At 30.8% G+C, this 23,199-nt stretch overlaps 2 protein-coding genes across 3 annotated transcripts in view; both read left to right on the top strand.

Moving 5' to 3' along the window:
• The window catches only part of LOC126880259 (craniofacial development protein 2-like), a 701,034-nt gene extending 699,832 nt beyond the window's left edge, over positions 1-1,202 (top strand). Inside the window, exon 8 of one of the 2 annotated variants that reach the window (XR_007696523.1) lies at positions 848-1,202. Coding sequence is in view for 1 of the 2 variants with exons in the window: in XM_050644031.1 (XP_050499988.1) it covers positions 848-946 (99 nt within the window). In the remaining variant the exon portion in view is untranslated. The remainder of the gene's footprint in view (positions 1-847) is intronic. The other variant, XM_050644031.1, reaches the window with a different exon arrangement.
• Positions 1,203-4,777: 3,575 nt separating this feature from the next.
• On the top strand, positions 4,778-7,853 carry LOC126880265 (uncharacterized). Its single transcript, XM_050644042.1, has 2 exons — positions 4,778-5,863; positions 7,299-7,853. The coding sequence occupies exons 1-2, from the start codon at positions 5,114-5,116 to the stop codon at positions 7,362-7,364; spliced, it is 816 nt and encodes a 271-aa protein (XP_050499999.1). The 5' UTR covers positions 4,778-5,113; the 3' UTR covers positions 7,365-7,853.
• The last annotated feature ends 15,346 nt before the right edge of the window (positions 7,854-23,199 follow it).

Here is a 23,199-nt window from a genome sequence, read left to right as displayed (position 1 = left end):
GTTCTGAACGATTACTACTGAATATGTATATCTATTTCTGGTTAGAACTGTGTTCTTGTTTTTTTTGAGAAAAATTTCTCACCTGTGTTCGAAATTTTTCTGATGAGTGGAGGGAGTGTGTAACGTTCCTGTTTTCTTTGAGAAAAATTTCTCACTTGTATTCAAAATTTTTCTGGTGTGTGAAATGAGTGTGTAACGTTACAAACGTCACATCTTTGCCATTTTCTTTTTAGACAATTATTTTACTTTATTTTCTTTAATATTTCATTAATCATTATCTTCTGTATTCGTTTTAACTTGTTTCCCGCTAAAAACGTGTTTGGCGCCCGTTCTATAGGCTACTCTATTTACATTGTATCATCTGATCTGATCTTGTGTTCCATAGTCGACATTTCAAATTTCATGTTCTGCGTTGTGTGTTTCGCTGATATGACAGTGTCACTTCATCCCTACTCGCTGTCATATCAATGAGAGTGACAATAATAGAGAGGGTAAAGTTAATTTATTTAAAGAGATGAGATCATAACATTTTAATTTATTTCCAGACTTTAATATTCTCTTGGGGTGAGTAGTTTCTGACATACTTTACCATTCATAATCTTTTTTTTGTTTCTATACCTAACCTCGACTCTCCACATGTCTTGATATCTTAATTTTGAATATTTCATTTCATCTATTGATATGCGTTTAGTAATAAAATTTTAACTAGTAGTATCAATCTTAATTCCATTTAATTTATTCTTGTCATCTGCTACCCTTTCTGACGATTATTTCTTAGAAAATGGCAGACTTGGCGCACTTTGGTTTCTTTACTTCTTGATGTTTGATATGTGTTTCTATCTTATAGTTTTTGGGAAAAAGTCAATCTTTCTCCCTTCGGGAGCCTCCAGCCTCATACATCACCGGTGATGCTACTCATAAGGCGAAGACTACAGGATGCATCTAGATAGACAGCAGCACTCAACATCTACAACACCACCAAGACCGTAGCTGCAGGGACCTAGGGCCACATCTGCCCAGGTCTACAAGTCAACAGCTGTACCACTGGACATCAAGAAGTTACCATCGAACCAACACCACAAGCCATGCACAACTATAATAAAAGAATTGTTAGTTTTTTTTTAAGAATTTGAATATATTTGTTAATGCATTTAATAAGTCACATTTTTATTATATCTTTATTTAACAATAAACATGATTGGTTAAAACACTGTTTTGTTTGCTTCCATTCTAAATTTTCAGAGTTCATATCTAAGATTAGGACAAGACGAACACACACCTTAAGAGACTGAGCTAAGCTAGGGTGAACGATAACTATCTTGGTTGGTTGAAATATTATTGTCGAATTTTATTTCAATTTTCAATTGGCTGAGGTAGTCTATCGCGTTTTATGTTTCACTTTCAATTAGTATAATCTAACTTTCCCATTCCAATAGACGGAATCATTGGGAGAGAGTTTATTTCAAATTTCTAATGTATATTGGACTACGCTAATCTTAAAATGCACATTAAAGACGACGATGATTCTTATGTTAGTACCAATATTTTAGATAACATAGATAATGACACGAGTAGTAAAAAATTGTTAAACATTGAAGAACGACAGGGTAGTGGAACAACAGAAGATACTACCTGGAATATTCATAGCGAGAGCAATTATTTCAAGCAATAATCCGTACATCAAAATTTTGAATACAACCTAAGAAGCAGTAAAAATAGAAACAAACACAATTAGAACATTAGACATTAAATTGTTTAGCATATATAGACTGATTAATGACATTAAAGATAGGAAGAAGGAATTACGGGAATCACTGAAATTAGATATTCCAGAATACATACGCGATAAATTAGTATCTTTATGTGAGGAATACATTCGCCATTCGAATATATTCGCCATAAGGCATGACATTCTGACATGTAACAAATTCTACGAACAAAAACTAAGAGTGAAAGACCAAACTCCGGTATACATTAAGAACTATAGGACATTACATGCACAGACAGAAGAGTTAAACCGACAAGTACCGAAATTAAGAGACCAGAGAATTATTGAACCGTCTACATCAGATTACAACAGCCCGGTAGTGCTTGTACCGAAAAAGGCTATAGATGGAAATAAAGTATGGATGTTATGCATATATTTGAGATAACTAAACTAGAAAATAGTCACAGATAAATTCCCATTACCAAAAATAAACTCGATATTAGATTAACTCGAATGAGCAAAATAGTTTTCAGTTATAGACCTGATGTCAGGTTTTCACCAAATAACATTAGAAAAGTCATCAAGAAAATAAACATCGTTTAGCACGAAGAGTGGAACATTTCAATTCACTCAGGCACCGGCCAAAGCATTTCTTTACATGGACGATATAGTAGTAATAGGAATATCAGAAAAACATCTCTTAGACAACCTAAAAAGACATTTGAGACATGTCGAAAATAACTTAACCTAATCTTTCTCAGGAAGGAATATCACTAGATAAAGCAAAATATGCAACGATTGAACAATACCTGACACTTAAGACAGCATAAGAGACAAAAAGATTCGTAGTATTTTGTAACTACTATAGACGTTTTATTCACAATTTTGCTGAAATATGCATACCACTAACCAGATTATCGAGGAAAGGAGTAGAATTTTTCTGATCACAGGAATCCAAAAAGCTCAAATTATCTTTGATGAAACCACCAACCTTCAAATATCCGGATTTCAATAAGCATTTCATTCGAACAACGGACGCATCCACCAAGAGTTGTTCAGAAATTTTAAGAGGGGGATTTACCTTGTAAATATCAGTATTTGAAACGCTTCCGTAGTCCCCCACTTTTAAAACTTATTTTTAACTTTAGGATGACGAAAAAAATATGTAATGTAGGTAAAAGCCCAATCTGTGTTCGTATGGCGAGATTTTTTAAAAATTTTATTTAGTTTTTTCTAAAAAAATTGGTAAAATGTCGGTTTTTTACCCATTTTTCTCAATTTTTTTTAAGGAAACATAAATAAAATTTTTAAAAACTCTCTCCACAGGAACACAGACTGGACTTTTACCTACATTACATAATTTTTTTCGTGAGCCTAAAATCAAAAATAAGCTTTAAAAATGGGGGACTACGAATTCTTTGCAATCCAATATTTTGCTTCTATAAAGTGGCTCCGCCGATTGGAAAGTAAAGGAACTAATATTTTTTAAAGATAATAAACTCATTCACAGATGTTTGCATTTTACCGGGGAACGATGAAAAATACTTTTTAATTTTTGCCTTTATTTCTATATATCTTTGGTACCTTCATAAGTAATTTTTGTGTTCTCTTTATATAAAATATTTGTATCGCTATGTATATTTGTATCTTATTTAGTTATTAAAATCTGACATTAGTTTTCAAGCTAAAATATTAGCAAATATTCTAATATATAAAAAAGAATTAGTAATTCAATGCAAAAAATAAAATACTTATTAGGAATCACATTTTAATAAATCAAATTAACTAAAAACTAAAATTGTTGTTTTTCTGGTGTTGATTTCAAGATTATTTTTTATTGCATTAAATTGGCAATAAAAATAGCTTCAAATGAGGAATCACACTTTGAATTTTGTAAGTAACTATTATTTTTCCCTGTAGAATAAAATATTTGCATCTATTAGGTTTAGTGCCTGACAGAGGTATTTTTGGTATTACAATAGGTCTGTTCCAACCAACAGTCAAACTAGTCAGAAATCGTCAGCAAACAGTTGGCCAGTGCGAGAACATAATGCAGTCATAAGGTCGACTATTCGCTGATAGTTTCTGACTGGTTTGACCGCTAGTTGGAACAAGCCTCATAAAAACATCTGCAAGGGATTAAGTATTAATAATATAAACAATCAGCAGGTAGCTACCGAAGGTAATTATATCATTATCTTTCCTGTATTTGAGCAGTAGTGTCGTGTATTTTTCGGACTTATCTTTGTATTTTTGAGTTTTCGAGTGTTATTTTGATATTTTTACGATGCCTCTTCGAAAAAGTGCCCAAAAACGATTGTGGATGTCGTCTAAAAGAGTATCAACGCGATCCCTAAATCGCAAGCGTCAGAAGACATTGAAAGTAAGTAAGAAAAAAGAAAGTAGCGAATAAATTCATATATTACTCAGGTTGTTTCATAAAGAGTTGACTAACTTTAGAGCTATTAGCAACGTAACTATATGTATACAGTGTGTCCCAAAAGTGTGAAATAAATTCATTATTTTCTAAACTATAAATATTTTCGGGAAACATTATATACCTATAACAATTTAGTAGATAATTGAAATACCCTTCAAACGAGGTAAATTAATCTTCTTCGCAACTGTGCCAGAAAACGTAATTTTAAGAATTGAAATCAACCTGTTTCAGGTTTTTTGAAAATATTTTCAGTTTATGAAATAATGAAGTTATTCCACACTTTCAGGTCACACTGCATAGAACAGTGGTGACAATGGATATCTAGTGAGATATTTAAGATTTTATTGGTTTTCGAAGGGACTATTTTAATTAATATATATTATGTGATTATTAATAATCACAGTTGAATTGCTTATTTCTTGCAAAATTTAAAGGAAACCCAAAGTTTTTTTATTAGACAAAAAGTAATTGGTAGGTACAATACATTCATTTAATTTTTTCTTGTAGTTTTAAAAATAGAAATTATACCCAGGTTTAGCTTTGCAGAGTTAGTCCGGTCTTTACAAAGTACCATATAAAACAAAATGGACACAATGAAACGCCCTATATAAAATTTATGCGATTGTAAAAATCTTATTGTCTATGAAAATGAATTCTATCAAAGTAAAATGGAGAAATTATTGATACAAAATAAGGTTATTTCAGGATAGAGCTTCAACATCTGGACAATTACAACTTCTAGAAGTTGAGGACGATTTGAATTTGCAACATAATAAAATGAAAAAGTAGACTCTGACTCAAAAATAAACCTCGAAGGACGCAGAATAGTTGATATTCAATATTTTTTAGATTCCCTGATTTTAATATCAAACCATGCGCCTCACTTTATATGTTCTCTTCAAAATTTAAAGGTAACAAAAGAAACAAGATTTGGATTAGCATCTAAAATAACATTTAAATGTAATATGTGTCTTTCTACTGAGACTGTGACAACAGTTGAAGATTTCGAAGAAATCAATAAAAGTGCTGTCTTTGGCATTACTAACGTTGGGTCAGGATATGCACATTTAAATGAATTTAATTCTTCTTTAGATATACCAACATTATCCTCTAAAATATATAACAAGATACAGGATAACTTATCGGACCTTTGGGAAGAAGCGGCCCTAGAAGAAATGGCAAAAGCTGCCAACGAAGAAAAAAGATTAGCAATAGAATGCGGCGAACTAAGTAAAGACGGTATCCCTTTAGTTACAGTCGTTTGTGATGGTGTTTGGGCTAAAAGGTCATACAGAATGAACTATAATTCATTTAGTGGGGCTGCTGCAATTGTGGGTTTCAAAACAAAAAAAGTACTATTTTTAACAGTGAGAAATAAATTTTGCATCATCTGCAAAAAATATTCCACTGATACACCACAACATAATTGTTACAAAAATTGGAACGGTTCCTCAAGTGCTATGGAAGCTAACATTATTGCTGAAGGATTTATTAGGAGTATTGAAATGTATGGATTAATTTTTAATAAAATGGTTGCCGATGGAGATAGCAGCTGCTATGATGCTATATTGCAAAAGGATCCATATAAAAATTTTGATATTTCTGTTCAGAAGGTGGAGTGCCGAAATCACTTGCTGAGAAATTATCTCAGAAAAATAAGAGGCCTGACTCAACAAAAGGATTCTGGGCCTTTGCAACTCCGAAAAGAAGTGAAGGTAAGATTGTTTTTTTCTTAACTTTCAAGTCATATTTTTTTGTAAAGGGCTTTCAGGACATTTTTGATTACAGAAAATAAGCATTTGTCGGTCTTGTGACATGTAAGATTTAGGATACTTAACCTTTTAGTCAGCTTTTGACTTATAACGACCTTTCTTTTAAACAACCTACATTTAGAATTCACAGACATTCTGTTCAATAAGTTATATCACAAATATTTTCTTTATTTATTCAGTTATTTCGGTTACGTTTACGTACCTTCTAACTTTGTTTTTCAAAATCAGATGTGTTTGTGTTCTATCAACTTGACAACTAATAGTACCTAATGTGTAAACATTGTATACAGGGTGTTTGGTAAAGAATGGGCCATAGCTTAACCTCAGGTTCCTGAGGTTAAAATAGGCCGATTTAAGCTAACTTACTTAGTACAAAGTTTATAATAACCGAGATACAGGGTGTCAAAGTTAAACGTTTTTTTTATTTATTATTGAATATTTCCTGACAGGCATGAGATATCAACACGAAATTTGGTATTTGGGGGTTTTTTGGGACGAGAAAACTAAATTCCCTACCAAAAATTATGTGTTGCCCAGAGGGCGCCACATAAGCTTTTCAACACACATTTATTACGTTCAATTTTTTTATCCCTCACTCTGTATAATTTTGACATTAAAATTTTTATTCTTCTATTAGTTTTACTTAAAAAAAGTATACTTCTTTCATCTCCCTAAACTCAACGGTTTTCGAGATAAACGCATTTTAAATCTGCGATACACCATCATTTTTAGCATAATATCATTGTAGTTACCCCCGAAAAATAACTTAAAACCATAAAAATTTCCAAAAATGTATCGCAAATTTCTTTAAATGGAATTTGCGATGCAATCACATTAATTTGAGAACTGGCACAATTTTTATAGTTTTAAGTTATTTTTCGGGTGTAACTACAATAATATTATGCTAAAAATGATGGTGTATCGCAGATTTAAAATGCATTTATCTCGAAAACCGTTGAGTTTAGGGAGATGAAAGAAGTATACCTTTTTTAAATAAAACTAATAGAAGAATAAAAATTTTAATGTCAAAATTATACAGAGTGAGGGATAAAAAAAATTTAACGTAATAAATGAGTGCTGAAAGGCGTATGTGGCGCCCTCTGGGCAATGCATAATTTTTGGTACGGAATTTAGTTTTCTCGACCCAACAAACCCCCATATACCAAATTTCATGTTGTTATCTCATACCTGTCAGGAAATATTCAATAATAAATAAAAAAAAAATTTAACTTTGACACCCAGTATCTCGGTTATTATAAACTTTGTACTAAGGTAAGTTAGCTTAAATCAGCCTATTTTAACCTCAGAAACCTGAGGTTAAGCTATGGCCCATTCTTTACCAAACACCCTTTATAATGTATTTTATTTCAATTTTTAGTATGAAATTATAAATCAACAGTATGAAATTATAAATAAATCAATTACCTACGTTACACGTCCATGAAGTGATAATTAAAGTAGGTACTCGTTTAGATGTTCTTGACTCGGCTCCTTGATCGCATATAAGATCTACTCGTATCAGTTCGCATATAAGATCAATTAATGAAAACCACAATTGGTATTATCAAATTCAAGGTCAATTGCATGTTACAAAAATGGATTTTTGCTACCTTTGCGTTTGGACTCCAAAAGGAATAAAAATAGAAAAGAATCCAAGAAACCAGGTATTCTGGACCCAAAAAATGGAAGAAAAAATAAAAATATTTTATTTGGAGTATGTTTTGCCTGAAATTGTTGACAGCAGGGTTAACAAGGGAATGGCAATTAGAGATAAAGATAATATTAAATAAAGTGTTATTTTTACTGAATGATTTTTTATTTTTATACCCAAGATGGTCAAAAGGGACATGTAAGTCGTTTTTTCTAATTTTGAATTTTTAGGACATAAAAACACAAAACTTTAAAAGAGTGTGATTTTCTAAATTCTGTCTTATTGATAGTACCTAATAATTAAAAAAAATAACTTTGTCTTGCCATTACATATTGGTACGTCCTGTAATTTTCAAAATAATTCAACTTTTATCTCTGACTGTTAAGATGACAGAGATTTTAAATTTTGTCATAGATAGATTACTGTGTATATTTTTCCTGTAAGATTTTTTATAAAAGGCAATAATCCGAAACAATATCTCAATATAAAATCATTTAAGAGGGGAATTTACCTTGTAAATATCAGTATTTGAAACGCTTTCGTAGTCCCCCACTTTTAAAACTTATTTTTAACTTTGGGATGACGAAAAAAATATGTAATGTAGGTAAAAGCCCAATATGTGTTCCTATGGAGAGATTTTTTTAAAAATTTTATTTAGTTTTTTCTAAAAAAATTGGTAAAATGCCGGTTTTTTACCCATTTTTCTCAACTTTTTTTAAGGAAACCTAAATAAAATTTTTAAAAATTCTCTCCACAGGAACACAGATTGGACTTTTACCTACATTACATAATTTTTTCGTGAGCCTAAAATCAAAAATAAGCTTTAAAAATGCGGGACTACGAACTCTTTGCAATCCAATATTTTGCTTCTATAAAGTGGCTCCGCCGATTGGAAAGTACATGAAAAGGTAATCCTTATTTCCTTATTATTGCAGACGGTGTAAAATAAGTCTTTAAACTTATTTCAAAGATTTCAAATCCCCTCGTATTTATTATACTTAGAGAGAAGGGAGATTATTTTATTGTATGAAACGTAATTTATAGTATTTACGCTCCGCCTATCAGTAGCAAAATATCTACCTCCGCCTTTACCGAATCCCCGCAGGTCTTGCTCTTGATAAGGTAAATCCCCCACTTAAGTCAAGATTATAATGGAAGGGATCTACCGATAGCATACGCATCAAGTAGTTTTAGTAAAGTAATAAATCTATAATCATTAAGGATTCAAGAAGAATCAATTACTAGTGATTCATTGGGGAATTAACCATTTCAAATGTTATTTATATGGAACACTAACATTTTTGGTAAAAACGAATCATAAACGACTAACGAATTTATTTTCAATGAAGGAACCAACCTCAAAACTTACGAGGATCAGATTAGATCTAGAGGAAGATGACTTCGAAATAAAATACATATATATATATATATATAATATATATATATATATATATATATATATATATATATATATATATATATATATATATATATATATATATATATATATATATATAAGAAATACTGGATATTAGTGACTGTCGATATAAACAAACAACTAGTTTATTAGGGTTGCAGTCAGAAGGTTGGCCAGGATGTTAAAGAAACACTCTTTTGACTTTTTGTCTAGCTTTCGGAATGGTTTTATTCCTTTTTCAAGACTCTGTAATATAGATAAAAAGAAATATGTAAATTTTTATAAAATATCACAATTCGTCAGTTCAACTTACTAGTCGTTGAGATTATTTAAAAGCTTTATGACCCTCAACAATACTAACACAAACATAGAATACAGAAAATAATGGACAAAATACATTCTAAAATTTGGTAAGGATGGTAAATTTTTATATTTATTCTATGACATCTTTTGATGGTGTGTTTTAACTCTAACTATATATATATATATATATATATATATATATATATATATATATATATATATATATATATATATATATATACAAATAGTATCTTAATTGACTTATTAGGAAATACGAATTTCTCTATTTTTGGGTATAGAAGTCAAACTAGGGCCTTAAAGTACACTATTATCCAATATTCAAGCTTTCGGAAATGTTTATTTCCTTTCTCAAGAATATCTACAATGCAATAAGATAAAATTTAGAACATATGTAAGTTATTCATTAATATTTTTTATTCTTTCATACATATGTTCTAAATTTTATCTTATTGCATTGTAGAAATTCTTGAGAAAGGAAATAAACATTTCCGAAAGCTTGAATATTGGATAATAGTGTACTTTAAGGCCCCAGTTTGACTTCTATACCCAAAAATAGAGAAATTCGTATATATATATATATATATATATATATAAAACATGAGATGTATATATATATACATCTCATGTTTTTAAATATATATATATATATATATATATATATATATATATATATATATATATATATATATATACATATACAAGTAGTATTTTGATTGACTTGATTGGAAATACGAATATCACAATTTTTTTTTTTTTTTTGGGTATTGAAGTCAAATTGGGGCTTTAAAGTATACTATTGTCTAATATTCGAGCTTTCGGAAATGTTTATTTCCTTTTTCAAGAATGTCTACAATGCAATAAGATAAAAAAAAATATTAGAATATTTATCAAAGAACAAATAGTAATGAGTAACTTACCAGAATTTAGATTATAAAAAAATGTTGGTTACTATGCATAAGATTAAAAATATCAATGGTAAACGGCTGTTGTACATTTTGAATAACATAAAAAACAATAAAAATTCTTAGCAAAAACACTTAACAAAGGATAAAAATTGGTTAAATTTTGAAGTAATGATCTAAATTTGATTGACTTTTAAAAAGTTTAGTTTATCATAAATACATGGCTGACAAAAACTAAATGTAACTATGGTAATAGTATATAGGTGTTTATAAGGAATTGAATAAAAATCTATGATAAGAAAATAAGGAAATTTATGTTTTCAAAAAGTAGAAAAGTTAATGTCAAATATTAGTGATATTAATTAATTTTGTCAAAGTTTGGTACCAATTTCAAAAGTACAGGAGATTTGAAAAATCTTATGATCTGATATAGGTACCTATGACGTGACCCGTCAAAATAGCCCGGTCAAAACAGCCTCGTCAAAAAAGCCCCGTCAAAATAGCCCTCAACACAAAATAGCCTCGACAAAATAGCCCGCACACAAAATAGCCCCGACAAAATAGCCCGCACACAAAATAGCCCCGGTCAAAACAGCCGCGGCTAAAATAGCCCCGGCTAAAACAGCCTCTTATAAACAATTACATAATTATTTATACAAGGTGTCCAAAAACTTTTTTTGAATTTAAATTATTTGACCAAAAGGAAGAATGTATTTAATTTATTTAATTTAAAATGCATTTTACTGTTGCCTGAAAACAGAAAAAAATGTTTATATAATAAATTAACATTGATTTTTGCTTAACTTTATTGTTCAAACTTCCAAGAGGCAGGAAAGACAGGACTCGAGTTCTCTGAAAAGACAATTTTTATTTAATGTGGTTAAGATAAACATCTGAATAGAGGATAATTACCATTTCCGAAAAAATGTATTTTTAAGGAATTATTTCATGATGAATTCTGAAGGGAGCTTTTTTTTCGGGGCTATTTTGTCGGGGCTATTTTGTCGGGGCTATTTTGTCGGCGGGCTATTATTCCGCGGCGATTTTGTCTGCAGGCTATTTTGTCGGAGCTATTTTGTGTGCGGGATATTATGTCGGGGCTATTTTGTCGGAGCTTTTTTGACGGGGCTATTTTGACGGGGTACCACCTATGATTATTTTTCAAAAGAAAGAATGTAATTATCAATTCAAAATAAAAGTTATGTTTTCAAAAACAGAAAAGTTAATGTTAAATATTAGTGATATTAATTAATTTTATTAAAATTTAGTGACAAATTCAAAAGTGTAGGAGATTTGAAAAATCTCTGATACAGGTACCTATGATTATTTTTCAAAAGAAAGAATGTAATTATAAATTTCATAAAAAATCTGAAATGGACAATCTTAGCAAAATTTATAATTACATTCTTTCTTTTGAAAAATAATCATAGGTACCTGTATCAGAGATTTTTCAAATCTCCTACACTTTTGAATTTGTCACTAAATTTTAATAAAATTAATTAATATCAGTAATATTTAACATTAACTTTTCTGTTTTTGAAAACATAACTTTTATTTTGAATTGATAATTACATTCTTTCTTTTGAAAAATAATCATAGGTACCTATATCAGATCATAAGATTTTTCAAATCTCCTGTACTTTTGAAATTGGTACCAAACTTTGACAAAATTAATTAATATCACTAATATTTAACATTAACTTTTCTACTTTTTGAAAACATAAATTTCCTTATTTTCTTATCATAGATTTTTATTCAATTCCTTATAAACACCTATATACTATTACCATAGTTGCATTTAGTTTTTGTCAGCCATGTATTTATGATAAACTAAACTTTTTAAAAGTCAATCAAATTTAGATCATTACTTCAAAATTTAACCAATTTTTATCCTTTGTTAAGTGTTTTTGCTAATAATTTTTATTGTTTTTTATGTTATTCAAAATGTACAACAGCCGTTTACCATTGATATTTTTAATCTTATGCATAGTAACCAACATTTTTTTATAATCTAAATTCTTGTTACGATAAATATTCTAATATTTTTTTTTTATCTTATTGCATTGTAGACATTCTTGAAAAAGGAAATAAACATTTCCGAAAGCTCGAATATTAGACAATAGTATACTTTAAAGCCCCAATTTGACTTCAATACCCAAAAAAAAAAAAAAAAAATTTGTGATATTTATATATACATATATATATATATATATATATATATATATATATATATATATATATATATATATATACATATATATATTGTTGTGATCTTTATTATAGATATGAGATAATATTCTTATATGTCACTTAATTTAATCAATGTATTAATACTAATCTAATTAATTAACCAGATCACATATCAATATGTTTTCAATCTCAGGGCGAATTATAAATTAATTACTTACTTTCGTGGCTTCTAAATATTTCTTAATGGTTCCTAATCGGGATAGAAAAGAAAAGAGTAAAAAAAATACACATATGGGTTACAATTATAATCAAAATATTTTTTATTTTATTTAAAAGGCAATCAATGCTTAATATTTGCTATTTCTTATTATTCTTAAACATAACATTTACAAATGGGAATCTTATTTCCTTTTGGTTTTCAATTGAAAGTTTTTATTAACATTTAACTATTAGGAGTTATTAGGAACAACTCTATTTAAGTTTGATGAAGCTTTTCTGATATTATTGATTATGTTATTCAATTTTTTATGTGGAATTTAATACGAAAAACCCATACATTCATGTCCAAACAAATGAGACTGACCTTTTCCTGGTGAACTGAAAATGTCCTCACACAAGACCCGTTTCCTGCTATCCTTGGCTGCGATCAAACCTCGTCCTGGCTTCCAGTAATGTTCTCCTTTGAAAAACTAGCTCGTATAGCTCTCGTTCCTGCGTCTGTCGTGATGCTGTGTTCTACCTTTCTCGAAACTGCTATCAGCTACCGGGACACTCTTGGCTCAAGGAGGTTCTTTTACTCTCGACCTGGCCTACTTCTCGTTCCACGATAGATACTCCACACTCACGGAACTACATCGGCTTTCTCACTCTCCGTACACTACCGTCTACTACTCGACTTCTCTTCTCGACAGCTCAAAACATTCTGCTCTCTATTTGTCATTCATTCTCCTACTTTCTAAATATCCCTTTCAGATTCACAAATCAATCTTCCACCACCAACTCTCATTCGTAATATTCCTCAAAACCAATTTTTAATCTTTCTAAATATGCTTAATGGATTTCAAAAGAAAATATTTAATTCCCATTCTAAAATACTTTCTAACTATTTACAAATTTTAATGACCTATTCTCTCTTTCAAATGAGTCTTATTTAGCATAGGCTAATGATCGAAACCTTCCGCGAAAAACGATAATGAACTATCATCTATTTCACTGAGTTTTATTTAGCATAGGCTAATGATCGACCTTCCGAGAAGAACGATAATGGTACGCGTCATTCACTTTGTTTATCTAAGCACATTGTTCCGAGTTTCGTACGCTTATTCTAATCACTTCTTAAAATTAAATATAACAATTTGTTGTATACAGGTTGTTCTAAATTTATATGCCCGTGGTTGAGAAAATTAAAAATATTTTATATTAAAGTGAATTTTGTTTATAATTATCAAATTTTAATTTTTATATCAAATAGAAATATAACAAATCCCCGCCTTGTATTCGATAAAATTTATCTGCATTTTTAAATAAATTTTCTCGAGGCAAAACCAACTCCCTGTATATTTCCTTACTTTAATCTACGTCTTATACCCCTTCTTCTTGTATTACTCTAATTAGTCCCACCTGTAGAGTAATTGTTTCCTTATTTTCAGTGTCCTCATCCTGTGTTAGAGTGTCGGCTATTATGTTGTCTTGTCCTTTTTCCCATATTAATCTTCTGTCTTTTTCCTCAGATTTTTCACATACTTTTATCGTGTATTCTGCATCCTCGTTTTCATATGCCACCTCTTCAAATGCCACTGTTTCGATCATATCTTTTTCGCTTTCATTTTTTTGCTTTATTCCTTCTTCTCCTGAGCTCGTCTCTTCTTTTGAGGAATCCCAGGTTTCCTTTGTTTCTGATACTCTCAAATTTTCTTCTTCTGGGCTCAACTCTTCTTTTGAGGAGCCACAGGTTTCATTTTCTTTTGTCTTTTTCTGACTTTTTCTCCCTTTTCTTCTTTGCCCTTGCTTCGTTGCCAAATTCATTTCCACTGTTTGTTCTTTACCTGATTCGTCCGTATTTTGTTTCTCCTGTTCCTTGTCCTGTTCTTCTTCTTTTTCTTCTGTTAGATTCATCGTATTATTTTTAAAATCTATCACTACATGTTTTTCTGCCAATTCGTCAACTCCTACTATCATGTCATGTGACATGTTTGGCATTATTACACATTGTAGTGCATACATCTTCTTACCCAGTCGTACCATTACTCGTATGCCTTCATTTATAGTTGCCAATGTCCGTTTGTTTGCGCCCACTAAATTTACCCTAGGTATTTTGTAAATTAAATTTGTTAAGTTAACTTCTTCTATTAGTTTTCTGTTGACCAATGTTATTTCAGATCCAGTGTCTATCATAATTTTAATTGGTTTCTCGTTGATAAATCCATCCACAAATTTTAAATTAACTCCATTTTTCTTTTCGTTGTTTCTTGCCAATTTAATAAACTCCTTGGGGTTACAAAAGATTCCTGTTTGATTTTTGGTTTTTAGTGAGCGCCGTCGTGAAAAAACGCCGGTTGCTCATCGTTGTTTATATTTTCGTCATAATGTCTCTCTCCGTCATATCCATCTGTCTGGGTATTATTTACTTCTCTTCTATTTTCTCTTGGTCTGTCGGATCTGTTTCGGTTTTCTTGATATCCCTGTTCATTTTGTCTACCATTATTTCTGTTTTCTTGATTTGAGCGTGTGGTGTTTCTATTCTGGTATTCTCGATTTCTGTCCTCATTCCATTGCCTATTTCTTTGTTCATAATTTCCTCTTCCGTTGTCTCTATTTTCGTTTTCCCTTCTGGGATTAAAATCTCGTCTTGTATAGTCCCTCCTATTTTGATTTCTATCTCTGTAATCCTGTGTTTCTCGGGGCCTGTAATCTTCTCGCGACCTTCTTGATTTTGTTTCTCTTACACGTAATTCTCTTATTTGTAGGAATTGGCATAAACTATCTATGTCTTTGTAGTTTTGCAATGTGATATGGTCTTCCAGCGTTTCTTCGAAATGTCTTGCAATCAGTTCGACTAATTGTTCCGATGAGTAATTATATTGTAAATGTTTTGCGTTATAGTAAATTTGTAATGCATATGTCCTTTCTGATATACCCATCCTATCATTGTATTTCCCATTTTGCAATTCCTTGTTAATTTCCAATTGTTGGACTTTTCCCCAGAAATAATTCAAAAATTTTTGTTCAAATTGTTGCCAACTGTCAAATTCTTCTTCTTTGCAATCGAACCATAGGCTTGCTTCATTTTTGAGATGGTTTCTGATAGTTTCTTTTGCTGTTTCGAAATTTCCGATGTGCTGTATTTTCTTTTTCAGGCTATTTATGAACGGCACTGGGTGTAATCTTCTTACATCCCCGCCAAACCGTATCTTCACGTCATCTGTGCTATGTATAACCATTTCTCTTCTTTCTCCGACATTTTGTTGCGTCCGGTTTTCGATGACTTGTTTTTCTATTTCTGTGATTCTTTTTTCCACTTCTCCTCTGTCTACTTGAATAGCATTTTCCAACTTATTTTCCAAATTTTCTAGTTCCTTTTTCTGGCCATTCGTTATCTCCTTTATTTTATCTTGAATTTTCATTTCATACTTTTCTATGCGTTCCTCCATTTTCTTGTTGTTCTCTTCTATGGCTTGTTTTGTTTCCTTCTGATTTTCTTGCATTATTCTTTTTGTTTCATCCATTTTTTGATCCAATTTTTGTTGTGTTTCATCCATTTTTCGTTGTGTTTCCTCCATTTTTTGATCCACTTTATCCATTTTCTTTGATGTTTCTTCCTGATTTTTCTCCATTGTTTGTTTTGTTTCTCTTTGATTGTCATCCAGTTTTTGTTGTGTTTCATCCATTTTCTGTTCCATTCTTTGTGACTGGAGTTGCATCATTTGTAATAATTTATCTATTCCTGATAATTCTTGCTGTTCTGATGCCATGATTGTCGTGTCTAAAATATCTTCTTGGTCTGAATGTTCTTTTTGTTTTTTGTTATCCTTGCTTTGGCTTCTTGTCACAGACATTTGTTTTCAAGAAGTATTATCCCCGCCAAATATGAAATTTTACTAGTATGTTACCAATACGACTTTTTTTTTTTACCCAAATATTATAAATTGTCAATAAATATATCAAATGTAAATATCGTAAAAATAAAATATTAAATCAGTTATGTAAAATTTGTACCTAAAGAGATCTAAAATTTTATGTTATCAAATGTAAGTATCTCACTTTTTACCACAGGCATATAAATTTTCAAATACCGGCTTTACTCTTTCTATCCTTCAAATTTGCCACTAGAAATACTTTACAATGCTTTCCACGTTGGACGACAGTTGTTGTGATCTTTATTATAGATATGAGATAATATTCTTATATGTCACTTAATTTAATCAATGTATTAATACTAATCTAATTAATTAACCAGATCACATATCAATATGTTTTCAATCTCAGGGCGAATTATAAATTAATTACTTACTTTCGTGGCTTCTAAATATTTCTTAATGGTTCCTAATCGGGATAGAAAAGAAAAGAGTAAAAAAAATACACATATGGGTTACAATTATAATCAAAATATTTTTTATTTTATTTAAAAGGCAATCAATGCTTAATATTTGCTATTTCTTATTATTCTTAAACATAACATTTACAAATGGGAATCTTATTTCCTTTTGGTTTTCAATTGAAAGTTTTTATTAACATTTAACTATTAGGAGTTATTAGGAACAACTCTATTTAAGTTTGATGAAGCTTTTCTGATATTATTGATTATGTTATTCAATTTTTTATGTGGAATTTAATACGAAAAACCCATACATTCATGTCCAAACAAATGAGACTGACCTTTTCCTGGTGAACTGAAAATGTCCTCACACAAGACCCGTTTCCTGCTATCCTTGGCTGCGATCAAACCTCGTCCTGGCTTCCAGTAATGTTCTCCTTTGAAAAACTAGCTCGTATAGCTCTCGTTCCTGCGTCTGTCGTGATGCTGTGTTCTACCTTTCTCGAAACTGCTATCAGCTACCGGGACACTCTTGGCTCAAGGAGGTTCTTTTACTCTCGACCTGGCCTACTTCTCGTTCCACGATAGATACTCCACACTCACGGAACTACATCGGCTTTCTCACTCTCCGTACACTACCGTCTACTACTCGACTTCTCTTCTCGACAGCTCAAAACATTCTGCTCTCTATTTGTCATTCATTCTCCTACTTGCTAAATATCCCTTCCAGATTCACAAATCAATCTTCCACCAGCAACTCTCATTCGTAATATTCCTCAAAACCAATTTTTAATCTTTCTAAATATGCTTAATGGATTTCAAAAGAAAATATTTAATTCCCATTCTAAAATACTTTCTAACTATTTACAAATTTTAATGACCTATTCTCTCTTTCAAATGAGTCTTATTTAGCATAGGCTAATGATCGAAACCTTCCGCGAAAAACGATAATGAACTATCATCTATTTCACTGAGTTTTATTTAGCATAGGCTAATGATCGACCTTCCGAGAAGAACGATAATGGTACGCGTCATTCACTTTGTTTATCTAAGCACATTGTTCCGAGTTTCGTACGCTTATTCTAATCACGTCTTAAAATTAAATATAACAATTTGTTGTATACAGGTTGTTCTAAATTTATATGCCCGTGGTTGAGAAAATTAAAAATATTTTATATTAAAGTGAATTTTGTTTATAATTATCAAATTTTAATTTTTATATCAAATAGAAATATAACAATATATATATATATATATATATATATATATATATATATATGTATATATATATATATATAAAGTAGTTTGGTAATATTGACTGATACTATGTATAATAGTTTTGTTTTTGTATTTTGTTTATATATATATATATATATATATATATATATATATATATATATATATATATATATATATATATATATATATATATATATAAAGCAGTTAGGTAATATTGACTGACACTATGTAAAATCTTGTTAATTTTGAGGTTGCAGTCATAAATTTCATATATATATATATATATATATATATATATATATATATATATATATATATATATATATGTTAGATCACTAATCACGTAAATGACTTTTTAAAAAAGAACTTTATTTGTTACACATTAAATATTCAAACAATAGTACAAAATAAATTAATTTAAAATGACTACAATAACTGGACTGGTCGAAGTTGCAGCTAAGAGTGGTCCCGGCATCTGAAAATGGCAATTTATAGGTTTGGTATGAAGTGCTGAATCGCTGTTCCCATGAGAATTGGCCAACGGTTCGTATAAAGTTCATCTACTGCGTGCTCAGCGGTTTCTATGGGAATGAGATGATGAAATATGAAGTCGGCGAACTTAAGCTAGTTCAAGGTTAATATTTTCTCATATAACAGCTCCCCTTATTAGTGAAAAGTCAATGCCATTGCTTTGACTTTTACAGAGTAATTGGTGTTTCTGCTTCTTCTTCGCTTTCTTGTTGGACATTGGGTCTTCTTCTGAAGGAGGTTAAGCTTTGAAATTTCTGTCTAATGGAATTTCTGCGTGGTGCTGAAGTTGGAGGCTGATCCTGGGACAAGGAGATTGCAATTTTTGGAAATATTTTGGTTCGATATTTACAACAAAGGTATAAGATAACTAGGATGATAATCAGGGATAAGGTTGATATAGTGAATAAGGGTAAATGTTCCTCGATGAATGATTGGCTCATGATATGGTCCAGTTCTTCTGAATATTGGTCCAATTTGTGTTGTGCAATATTTAAGTCATCTACGTTGATCTTACTGAGTTTATTGGTTTCAATTTTGATAGGTGACTCTTTGTCTCAAAATGGTCACAGCATCTGTAGGGTATGTTCACTGGGTGACTTCTATATGTAATATTTGTATATTTCTCGATTTGGTCTCTGGCATGAATTCTGGTACTGCCGATGAATGCAATACATTCGGGAATTAATCTTAAGATTGAATTTGTTTTAATTATTTGTGTAGTGACATCTTTTCTTGCACATTTGATTGTTACTGGTAATGGATCGGAAATGGTTAGTAACCATAAATTTCGGTCAATTTCTTGTACATTGTAACCTTATGCCAAGAGCATGGACATCTGGCAAGTTTTTGGTAAGTTGCTGAGAGGTTTCAAAAGCTGGGCTTCGCATATAGCATCGGTGTCTATGGGATACGGAAGAATGTCTGTACACATTCTTTGGTTTTGACTGATTTGCTTGCATTTTTCGGTGTCCATGGGTAAGACATATGAAATTGAATCATCATCTCGCGCTATGTATTTATGAACAGTTGAAAGTATATGATGAAAACCAGTTTGATTATCTAATATTGGTATTGAATATAATTGATACAAGGTGAAGATTTCGGGATCAACTAACGGAATTTCGAGAACGAAAACAATTTTTGAATCAAGCTGATAAGCTTGTAGTTTTATTATGTCGATATACTGAGCTATATTTGACATATAAGTGGGTAGAGGCAATACGTTATTTTGTAATGACTGTGAGATTTCTTTTAATGCGTCCATTAAGTCTATGGGCGAAATAATAGAACTATGTAAAATTTGCAGGCGAGAGAATGTGATAGAATTTAGTATATCATTTAAATAATTTTCTAAAAATACGTAGCTTTCCATTAAGGACTCACATAAATCTAGTATTTGTAATTGTGCTTGGTAAAAGGAGATGTCATTATTAATGTCCAGAAGTGTAGTCTCGATTGTTTTTAAGTCTTTGTTAAAGGTTTCTTCGTCTATTTGCAATTTTTGAATAGTAGTGTTGAAAGTTTTTATAACTGAAGTGGTAACGGATATTTGATTTTTTAAGAGATTTTCAATTTGAGTTTCATCGGAATTTATCCTATTTATACATTTATTAAAGTATTCGCCGTCAGAGGCGTCCAAATTTCCAGTAATGGATTTCCATATTGTTCCAATACCATTTACTACACCGCGTTTTAGGCGTTTATTATAAGGTACTGTGTCAGAGGTTATTTCTTTATATTTTAAGTTAACGGAGTTTGAGATTTGTTTTAGCAGACTAACATGTGTCTGTACTTCGGCTTGAAAAGCAAGTTTTCTCGGTGTATCCACGTTAATAAATTTTTCTAATAGGTTTTCCAAAATTTTGTCATTGTTGGATATTGTAGTTTTGATAGGCAATAATTCTTTGTAAACAAGTAAAGTCCATTTGTCGTTAGATATTCGTATAGTTCCTTTTTCATGAAAAAATATTCCAATTGTGTTATTAATGGGAGTGAGGAGAATTTGGGATTGGACGATAGAAAGGAGTCCATAGAATCTGTAAAGGAAAATTATTCAAAATAAGGTTTTAGTCTGTCAAAATTTACTTTAGAAGTTTGGTTAGTTTTGGGATTTAAGATAATTGCGGAATTTGTAAAAATTTCTTGAATTTCGAAAGGTCCATTAAAAAGATTTTCCGATTTTGATTTAATTTGGGATTCTTTTACGTAGACTTTATCACCAATTTTAAAATCAGGTCTTTATGCTGAAATATTTTCGTCAAATCTTACTTTCGCCTTTTCTTTCTGTCTCTCTGTTTTTGCTCTGGCTACTTTGTAAAAATATTCCATGCGATTATTCAAGTCTCGAATATATTTACTCATTAGTGTTTTTTGATTGTATAGAGTTTCTGGTGGTCGGCCTGCAGTGTGCCCAAATATAAGTTCATATGGTGTAAAACCGTGAGTTTTATTTTTTGTGTTGTTATAGCATATTATTGCATAAGGAAGTATAGTGAAGGGATGATCGTTTGGGTTTTCGGCTTGATTTGCTCTAATTATTTCTGAGAGTGTGGCATGAAATCTCTCTACGGATCCATTAGATTGTGGATGGTTAACACTAGAAAATGTTAGTTTGATGTCGTATAATTCGCATAGATCTTTGATTATAGCATTCTCGAATTCTCTACCGCAGTCGCAATGAATTCTTAGTGGTGTTCCATAGTGTTGAAAGAAGAGTAAAAGTGTCTTGGCTACTGTTACTGCTTTTTTGTCTTCTAAAGGATAGGCTTGTGTGAATTTTGTCAGTTCGTCACGAATAGTTAATGCATAATTTCTAGTGGGGTATTCGAATATGTCCATATTGATTCTTTCGAATTGTGTTTTTGGAGTTTCTGTTATGACTAGTGGTCCACTTAAGTTTTTTCTACAAATTTTAACTTTTTGGCAAATTTCACATGCTTTTACAAATTTCTCTACATCTTTTGTTAAATTTTTCCAATTATATTTTTGTTTTATTCTTCTGACAGTTTCGTTTATTCCACGGTGTAAATTATTTTTACCACAATGGTAATGATCTAAAATTTGAGGGATTTCGTCTTCGCTGGCTGTTTTAATTATATTTTGACAGATTCTTAATTTTAATTCTTTGTCAGCAAAAATATAAGAAAATATCTCTAGAATAGGTAGTTCGAGATTATTTTCGACACAATATATTTTTGATTCATCGAATTGATCTTTATTTGCAAAAAGTACAAGAAACAGGTGTGATATTACTCGTTCGGGATCAAAAGGTAATGGTATAATAAAATATTTTCGATCTTTTACTGTTTTGCTGTGTACAATATTAATTCTTCTGTTACTATATTCCGTGTTTTCTTCGAATATGTCATTCATTATTTTCTCGTGAAGTTATTCAAGTTTATTTTGCCAGAAAAAGGTAACAATATTTTTGTTAGATTTGTCTAATAAGTCCGTATTCGATATTTCGACTTTAGAATAATCGATTATCGACTCAGTTCTATAAAGTTCGATAAACTTGTCAAGTTCTTCGGACATTTTTTCTATATCTTCTTCATCGTTGTCTTCCTCGTTTTCTTGTGTGTCCGTGTCGTCTTCATTCGATGCATGTAATGTGATTTTCGATTGAAAGTTTGCACAATCCTTAAAATGGTTAATCTTAATCCTTGAGAGGGCATCAGCGTTTCTGTTTATTTTTCCTGCACGATGTTCTATTTTATAATTGTATTCTTCGAGTTTTAGGCGCCAACGTGCTAATCGGCTTCCGGGATCTTTTATCGAGAAAAGCCATGTAAGGGGTCGATGATCGGTAATAAGTGTAAATTTTCGGCCAAAAAGATATGGTCTAAAACAGCGATTCTCAATCTTTTTGAGTCATGTACCACCAAATTATTTTTATTATTTTAGGTATCACCTAACTGAAATACCTATCTAGCTAGGTGATCTAATTAACTATAATAGTAGTGCTAATTTTGGCTACTTTTGTGTTTTGTGTACCACCTCAAATAATGAATTGTACCACCAGTGGTACATGTACCACAGATTGAGAACCGCTGGTCTAAAATGTTTGACTGCCCATACGATAGCTAGTAACTCTCTCTCTATGGTTGAATATTTTGTTTCTGCACCGCATAATGTTCTAGAGGCATAAGCTATGGGTAAATCTTTTCCTATAGGGCCTTGTGATAGAACGGCTCCAATCGCGAATGCACTAGCGTCAGTTGTTAGTAAAAATGGTTCCTCAAAATTCGGATATATGAGTATTGGATCTGATGTTAAAATATTTTTAAGTTCGTTAAAGGCTTCTTTGCATTCAGAATTAAAAATAAAAGGTACGTCTTTCTGCAGTAGTTTTGTAAGTGGTTTAGAAATTTTGGCAAAATTTGGAATAAATCTTCTGTAGTAACCGGCTAAGCCTAAAAATGATTTTATTTCTTTGGTGTTCTTTGGTTCCGGGAAGTTTTTGATGCAAGATATTTTAGCTGGATTTGTTTT

The sequence above is a fragment of the Diabrotica virgifera genome, chromosome 2 (genome assembly GCF_917563875.1).
Source record: "Diabrotica virgifera virgifera chromosome 2, PGI_DIABVI_V3a".
NCBI classification, from domain to species: domain Eukaryota; kingdom Metazoa; phylum Arthropoda; class Insecta; order Coleoptera; family Chrysomelidae; genus Diabrotica; species Diabrotica virgifera.
Note: the sequence above shows the minus strand (reverse complement) of the source record. Positions and strands in the feature narration are given on the sequence as shown.

Coding starts and splice junctions, on each gene's coding strand:
- LOC126880265 (XM_050644042.1), top strand. CDS start 5,114: ATGTGTCTTTCTACTGAGACTGTGACAACAGTTGAAGATTTCGAAGAA. Junction 5,864..7,298: donor AACTCCGAAAAGAAGTGAAG/GTAAGATTGTTT, acceptor TTCAATTTTTAG/TATGAAATTATAAATCAACA.